Source organism: Hordeum vulgare, chromosome 1H (assembly GCF_904849725.1).
Source record: "Hordeum vulgare subsp. vulgare chromosome 1H, MorexV3_pseudomolecules_assembly, whole genome shotgun sequence".
In the NCBI taxonomy this organism is placed as follows: Eukaryota; Viridiplantae; Streptophyta; class Magnoliopsida; order Poales; family Poaceae; genus Hordeum; species Hordeum vulgare.
Window position 1 is genome coordinate 500,833,188 of NC_058518.1, and position 8,425 is coordinate 500,841,612.

Consider the following 8,425-nt stretch of genomic DNA (forward strand, 5'->3'; position numbering starts at 1 on the left):
ATACAATAACAAATCAATACCATTAAATTCGTTATTGAATGTACTTTCACATCATACAAATTTGTAATGGTAAATATTTATATTCTTTTTATTAACATTGGTCAAACTTTATGAAGTTTGACTTCCGTGAAATCTAATATGTAGAGTAAATATAAAAAAGGAGGGGCTACTTCGTATGGTGTTTTCCTTGTTCTTTGTGCACATGAATCCAAGGGCTCCTTTGATTCAAAGGAATTCAACAGGATTTTTGGAGCATTTGGATTCTAAGGAATTTTCCTATGGTGTTCATTTGATCTGTAGGATTGAAATCCTTAGGAGTTTTTCATAGAATTTTCTAGTACTACATTTTGGAGGTTTACGTCCACTCAATCCTCTTGGAAGAATCCTCGTTTTTCTGTGTTATCGAACACTCTTTCATCGAAAATCATGCACTTTTATAGTCATGTAGGATACAATAGGGCATGTCACTATATTTCCGTGTTTTTCCTATTGACATGTAAAATCCTGCAAATAAAAGAGGCCCTAAGGGGGGTTTTGTTTTAAATTATTTCCATATTTTTGGAGGATTTTAATCATTTGGAATTTTTTCTGAAGTGCCTTCAGTAGGGTTGGAATCCTTATGAAAAGTTCCTAAGAATTTCTTTACACTCTTTTGGAGGAAATTTTTAATCTACCCCAAACTCTTTGTATAATTCCTTTGATTCAAAGGAACCATATATAGGAAAAGTTCCTAAGAATTGCTTTACACTCTATTTTGGAGAATATTTATAATCCACCCCAAACTTTTTGTATAATTCCTTTGATTCAAAGGAATCATATAGGGAAAGTTCCTAAGAATTTCTTTAAACTCTATTTTGGAGGATATTTTCAATCCACTCCAAACTCTTTGTACAATTCCTTTGACTCAAAGGAACCTTATAGAAATTTTAAAGGATTATTATTCTTAGGAGTTCTTCCTACATTTTTTGTATGATTGAAATCCTTATGGAAAGTACCTAAGAATGGCTTGGCTTTCTACTTTGAGGGAATTTTTCAGCCACTCAAACCTTTTGTACAATTCTTTTGTTTTTTCATGTGGCAGTAAACATTCATTGTTGCAAGTTCCCCTGGTTTACTAAAACTATAGGATTCAACATGACACGTCACTCCAATTATGTGATTTCCTACTAATGCGTTTTAAAAATCGTGCGAACTAAACGAGCCTAAAATTCCTTTGAGTTTCCTATGAAACCCAAACCAAAGGAAAAATCCATGTATCTTTATTGTCACCCATTCCTTTGAATGAATATTATTACCCTTGGATCCTAAGTTTTTAAATCCACTATTCTTATGAAAATATTGGTCTGACATGTATTTTGGAATTCTTCAAACCCGAAAAAGTGAGTATCGATTTTTAACAAAATATATCTCAATGCATAATGTATACACAAGGCGATGACACGTTTAGTTATCATCACCATGTGTGATTCATTTAATCTTTCTTGCAAAATATAAGATTTTTTTTCCGGCCGCAATATCTGGCAAACGTTCCTCGTAAAATGAGGACATTTGCAAATGTTTATGCTAGTCGCTTTAGTTATACAGGGACGGCATTTTTTTGGAAGAGGATGGCAATTTTGGGTATATAATATAATATATTTTTTTTGAGAAAACTGCGACAATGTGATTTTGATCAGACGGATGTTGGGGGCGTCCTGGGACCCCATCCCAAAGAACGCTCCCGAGTTAACATTGCCATTTCTGTGATAGTCCATGTGACTACCTTTATTTTAGCAATTTTGCTAATTTTGAGGCGACTAATAATGAATTATTTGAATGCCATCTCTAAGAACCATTTGATTCATGTATAAGGGATTCATGCATGTGCAAAATGACTAGAATATCTTGCTCGGGTCAATATTAACAATTGAACGAGAAACAACAACCAATTTTCAAACTTACTAAACAACATTCACTCTATTTTTTACGCAATGTCTGGAATATATTAATAGTAAAAAAAATGCAGGAATGCAATCTCAAAATAAAGGGTTGAAAGCACAAGAATTTTGTCAACTTGGAAAACATAGTCAAATCATAGTTAAACCACACGCTAAAGTATCATTTACTTGTTGTTATAATATTATATGCCACCATGGACTCTAGTATCTTACCTTGTGAGTAGGAATTGTAAAAACGTGCCTTTTAACTTTGAATGTGAGATCAAAGATTTTATTTTCTATCTCCACTTTTTCTTTGCGCCACTCCTTTGAACCAAACGAACGAATAACTTCGTTATAGAAAAGTTTTCCATTCCTAAACTTTTTGTATGAACCAAACAAGCCCTAACTCATAATGTGTTAGTGTTACTTTTAGTAATAGTAATCAGTATGCCTATAATTATATCTAACCATGGGCAGCCCACTCTGAAAAAACCCAATCCGGCCTGACCCGACCTTGCCCACGGATCAAGTTCGGGCCTAATAATCAAGCCCGACAATCGGGCTGGGTCGGGCCGGGCCCGTGCAAACCTGATTGTATGCCTACGTCGGGCCGGGCCTGTGCAAACCTGATTGTATGCCTATGTCGGGCCAAGCCTGTCGGGCTCGGACCTGGGATGGGCTCACAAATTAGACCCGACGGTCGGGCCGGACCGAGCTCGAGCCTAGGTTTTGTACCACGGTTTTTTTTGTCCCCGCCCAAGGCACGGCCCGGCCGGAGATTTGGCCAGGTATACCCATAATCATAGCCTCCGGTGCAAAAGTACTACTAGCACTGCTAATACAAGGCCATGCAGAAAGGCAGTACTTTTGCATGCCATGCATGCATTCCTTGCTCGGCAATCGAATCCAGAGGAATCAAATCAGTGAGTGCACCTTCTTCCATTTCAACACTTCAACAGTGTGCAGTCAAGCTCAAGCAAGCAAAGCATCCATCCATGAGTTATGAGCAGTAGGACTACTAGTACCAGTCTACCACCCTTTAATATTCCTCCCCTCCCCATGCAACTACTACATCCACATCCCATTCATACACACACACACACACATGGATCCATGCCCAAGTCCAAGGGAGCAAAACAAAAGGAAGGATGACATGGGCGGTGACATTAACTACTGCTCACAGACTGGGGTAGGTAGCTGAGGCGAGGGTGCCACGCCATTATAAGCAGCAGCTGAGGTTAGGAGGAGAGACCCGTAGCCAGATCCATAGGGTTCTTCATCCTCCTCCTGCGCAGATCAAAGCAGCTACCACTCTCAGATCACATCATCGGTCGCAGCTAAGCCCGATCCGTGCTCACCCATGGCGTCCTCCAACAAGCACTGGCCGAGCATGTTCAGGTCCAATCCTGGTGCCTGCGACGTCCAGTTCCACCACCAGCCTGACATGAGCAACGCCCACACCAGGCCCTCCTTGATCTCCTCAGGTATCTCTCGCCGCCGTCCGTCGTCCTCTCGCGTGATTTGCAATTTTGCAACAGGGTGTCGTGTTTTATCTAGCTTGTTGCGTGATCTGTGGGCGTGTAGAGAAGCTAGGGTTTGCTGGCGAGCTGATCTGATCAGTTTGTGGATGCTTAATGGCAGGGCTTGACCAGGAGAACGTGAGGAGCCCGGGGGAGTCGAAGCCGCGGTGGAACCCCCGGCCGGAGCAGATCAGGATCCTGGAGGGGATCTTCAACTCCGGCGTCGTCAACCCTCCGCGCGACGAGATCCGCCGCATCCGCCTCCGTCTGCAGGAGTATGGCCATGTGGCCGACGCCAACGTCTTCTACTGGTTCCAGAACCGCAAGTCCCGCACCAAGTACAGGCTGCGCGCCGCCGCGGCCGCAGCCGCTGCCCAGGGCCAACAGCCTACCGGCGGCCGCGCCGCCGTGACGCGCGCGTCCCTGGCGGCCAGGACGCCTGCACCGGCTCCCGTGACGCCGCCGAGGCGTTTCCTCGCGCCGTCTGGCACGCTCCAGGCGCCGACGTCCTCGTCGTCATCCTCCTCCGACCGATCCTCCGGATCCAGCAGGTCGGTGGTCATGAAGACGACGGCCATGGCGTCTGCCGCGGCCGCATCCCTCTCCCAGCCGATGCTGCCGCTGTCGACCGCCGCCATCGACCTGTTCGCCCCGGCACCGCCACTGGCACCGTCGCCTGGGCTCTCCGCGTGCCAGCTCTACTACCAGCTGCAGAACCATCCCATGACGTCCATGCCGACGCAGACGCCGGTGCGCGAGCTTGTCACCTCCACCCCGGAGCCGCCGCCGCTCCTCCTGCAGAGGCCGCCGCAGAGCCAGTGCCAGTACTTGCCGGCCACCGAGCTCGGCGGCTTCCTCGGCTCGCATGCGCAGTCCCACACGCATCCGACGGCGGTCTCCCCTGACGGGCACCTCCTGTCTGGCCTCTTCACCGACTCGGCGTTAGGGCAGCACGAGATAGTCGCCGACATGAGCTGCTCCAAGCTTCTCGGGCTCGGCGGCGGCGGCCAGTACTGCTACTACAACGTCGCGGCGGCTCCACCCTCCGACGCAGTGAGCGCCGTGATTAAGGACGACGAGAAGGCCAGGCTGGGGTTACTGCACCAGCACCACTACGGCCTCGGCGCCACCGCCGGCGCAGACGTCAGTGCGGCCGCCCTCCCATGCACTCCGCCGAGCGGCAACGCGGCCGCAAGCTCTGCATTCACCGACCATCTGCAAGGTACGTACTATGCTCAGCTGTTCACGACCCAGTAATTTGAATGTACCCCCATCCCACGTAGCACGTTTTCCATCATTCCATACATAATCCGCCATGCATTGCTAGCTGCTCACACACGTACGGCACACCATGATAAGTTTGCCAGAGCTTAGCATGTGCATGCATAGCATAGCTGCGCCTGCCCAGTCACAGTCTCGATGTACCCGCTGCCGCGCGCATGCAAAGCTTGGCTCTAGCAGAGCTTGACACCAATGGAGAAAGCCGAGTACTTGCCACTTCCATCATACGACACGGCACATAGACCGATAGATTAGCACAGCACGGACGACGACATGTGCTACTCGACCGTAGCTTTGGATTTCATTGCATTGCATTGCATGCATGGTACGTACGCACGCACGCACGCATAGCCGCATAGGGCCAATCCATCGATCGGATGAATGCATGCGTTGTGGTGCGTACCGAAGACGTACCCAGCATGCCGCAGGCAAGGAGACAAGGTTAGGCCATGTACAAGAGAGACCTATCCTGTCATGGCTTTGTGAGTATGTGCATGCTGTTGTTGACGCCTGTACAGGGACACTTCCATGTCAAGGATAGGGGAACCTGTCAGCTCCTCCAACTGTAGGAACTTGAATCTGCCAAAATGTTGTGAGCTGGTGTCCCTAAGGACGCGGACAGGACATGGTTGTTGTGAGCCAAGCGAGACGTGTCGATCCATGCGTGCACTTCATTTTCTAGGTTCATGAAAAAGCATCAAATCATTCGTATTCATAGTGGAAATTATAACTACTCCCTCGGTTTATATAATCTAAAACATTATAGAAATCCTACTAGAGACTATATACGGAATAAAATAAACGAACCTATAATTGAATATGCCTATATATATTTGTGTGTAGTCTGTAATGGAATATTTAAAAAAATTATATTTATGAACGGATGGAATACATATACTCTGTTAGCAAGAAGTTTAGGCAAAAAATCTGCTAGTTGTTTAAGTGTATTCATGCAAAAGAATAAGGAAAATAGGACTACCATGACAATCAATTAAGCTCTGCTTTGCCTGATTCAAAAAACGTAGGCGTAGGGGGGAATAACACATAAATATGCTAGGATTTCGCGAGCATAGTAAATGATATAGTGCAGTCAAATTTAGACATTTTGTGGGACTGATATTCTTTCTCGATAATAGAAAACACGTGAATCCTATAAAGAGTAGCCAGATCAAGGTAAAATCATATGCACAAGTAAGATTAAAAGGTTATGCAATATTTGACATTTGCCTTGTTTTTTGTCCATTGGAATTAAAAAAAAAGTTTGGATGGATTGTATAAGTTTTGTACTTTTCTTTTGAAAACCAAACAAAGGAAGATTTTCTTTCCCCTGTCTTCCATATATTTGAATCCAACGGAAGAATAGTGACACTATGTTTTTTTTTTTTCTTTTGGCAAAAACAAAAGTGACACTATGCTTTTCCTCAAGCTCTCCTATGAATCAAAGGCAATGTTATTGTTTCATCCTTCTGCATGGACCTAGGAAAGACAACGTTTCTATTTTTCCTCTAGTTTTCCCGCCCATAGATCCAAAAGACACTGTTTTCATTATATCATAGGGAAGAGTAGATCACGCCCTGCACTGCACACAAAACTTTCCAGCACGAAAGCTGGCTGGGATCCCAGGGAACGCGCTCAGGCAGGTAGTCAGGCGGGTATCTTCAGAGAACAGTTACTGATCGATCGATCGATCTGCCTGTATGGTCATGTCACGGCAGAGCTTCTTCCCAGGCCGTGCAAAACGTCTGATGGACGCGTCGATCGATCGGGAGGGTTTAATTGGCGCACGTACGTTGCTGAGTGGATTGAAGCGACGGCGGTCAAAAAACTGCTATACTCCGATTCCAGTAGATAGCCCGGTCTCCAAGCAAGCAATCAGAGCACTTGAATGCACAGCTTTGCATTGGTTCCGTTCTTGAATCCTTCTCGCAATGGTGGCGTCGCTTCCGAGATTGGACGTGTGCATGGCGCCTCCCGGCCCGGGTCAGAAGAAGATGCCTCTGCCCGCTTGGATCTCCTCCTGCGCACTGCACTGCATGCACATGCAACCATAGGCTTCTCGATCGTATATGCAGGTCATAAATCGTTGCAGCTTTCTGTTGCAGTGCTTGCACGTCTGATTAGCTTTTGGTGCTTCTGTTTTGCGGTGGAGCAGGGCTGCTGGACGCCGGGATGCTGGCCGGAGGAGGCGCGGCGACGGTGGTGGCGGTGCCCGCCGGGCGGCCGGACGCCCCCGTGCAATGCTACACCGTGCCGGCGATGGCGCGCATGGACGTGAAGGCTCTGTTCGGCCCGGCGGCCGTGCTGCTCTGGCAGACCGGCGAGGCCGTCCCCGTCGACGGGTCCGGTGTCACCGCCGAGCCCCTCCAAAACGGCGCCATCTACTACGTCCTGGTACGTGCAGCTCATTCTCTCTGTCTACGTGTCCTCTCCTTCACTAGCTAGATTAATTGACCAATCACTAATAAGTTGTAGTGCCATTTTCGCCTAGATTTTAATTGATTTCTACGTCGTTGTAATCTGCAGTACATATTTTTCACGTCTTATTTTCGTGTGCAGATGTGAGTGACCCGCTGAAGATCGATCGCCGATGCTGTGTACGTCTTGGGTCAAGGGCGCCGCGCGGGAGAATTCTGGCAAGGCGAATTATAGTTATCATTTCTACCTAGTTGCTACTCCTACAAGGGAAACAAGTCCTTATATATATATATATATAGCTAGCTTCAGTCAGTATGTCGATCTACTAGCTTCTAATGGAGCGTCTTGTGTTACTCTTTTTTTAGTGATCATCTCTTCTAACATGTACGTTATGTTGGCTTAGTTTCATGTTATAATAAGCCGCCCCATGCATGTTACTATTCAGTGGTGGTATTAAGATTTAAGCATCCTCTTATCTTGTGTTACTGTTCAAAAGCTATCATTATTAATAACTTATACAATAGGGTGCCTATTAGGTTAGTCAATGTTTTCACTTTCTTCTTTCTTTTCTCTTTCATATGTATTTGGCCTTCTTGTCTTGGAGCACATATAGAGGTTGACTCTTGCATTAAAGCACATTCATTTTTTGTCTCTTTCCTCCATATAGACAAAAGTGATATATAAGCATGCATATATCCGAAAATTGCTTTTAGAGGCCGAGCTCCATGGAGGCCTTCAAATGCAAAATTCAAATTTCATGAAAAATCATATTTTTACATTTTGAAAAACTCTAAAAAATATATAGTGTGTAAATGTTCAGGACTAAATACGTTGAAATGAGGGATGTGCATAAAAGATAAATCTAAGACTTTTTAACACATGATCTTTTCAGACCATAAATTTGACTTTTTATACAGATTGTGTTCAAAGTATTTCAACCTAAAATTTTACACACATACGGCTCACATCCTTGTTTATTTGTACATTTTTTCAGTTTTTTTTAAACCAAGAATTCTGAATTTTTCAAAAATTCAGCCTCCATGGAGGCCGAGAGCCAAAACGCCATTCTCGCATATATCCTTTGTTATAATTTCCATAACATAGCCCCCTTCGGATGTAGCAATGTAGTGCCAAGAGGGTTGATGCTCCTTCCGCGTCATGGAAGTAACTCATCGACGATTTCTTATTGGGCGTGACATAGTTCATCGAGGTGGTCGTGCTGCTTATGGCACACCTGCAACCTGGTCCCATCGATGGGCTCAGGGTCACCGTTGAGTCGATCTATAACAC

At 45.7% G+C, this 8,425-nt stretch overlaps 1 protein-coding gene across 1 annotated transcript; it reads left to right on the forward strand.

Moving 5' to 3' along the window:
* The first annotated feature begins 2,887 nt into the window (after positions 1–2,887).
* Positions 2,888–7,460, forward strand: LOC123419668 (WUSCHEL-related homeobox 12-like). The gene is made up of 4 exons (XM_045107207.1): positions 2,888–3,403; positions 3,561–4,661; positions 6,873–7,111; positions 7,277–7,460. The coding sequence occupies exons 1-4, from the start codon at positions 3,280–3,282 to the stop codon at positions 7,280–7,282; spliced, it is 1,470 nt and encodes a 489-aa protein (XP_044963142.1). The 5' UTR covers positions 2,888–3,279; the 3' UTR covers positions 7,283–7,460.
* The last annotated feature ends 965 nt before the right edge of the window (positions 7,461–8,425 follow it).

Bases quoted from the DNA above. Each gene is read 5' to 3' on its own strand.
- LOC123419668 (XM_045107207.1), top strand. From the start codon at position 3,280: ATGGCGTCCTCCAACAAGCACTGGCCGAGCATGTTCAGGTCCAATCCT. The intron at 3,404-3,560 runs GTATCTCTCGCC...GCTTAATGGCAG, and splicing joins GCCCTCCTTGATCTCCTCAG to GGCTTGACCAGGAGAACGTG. The intron at 4,662-6,872 runs GTACGTACTATG...GCGGTGGAGCAG, and splicing joins ATTCACCGACCATCTGCAAG to GGCTGCTGGACGCCGGGATG.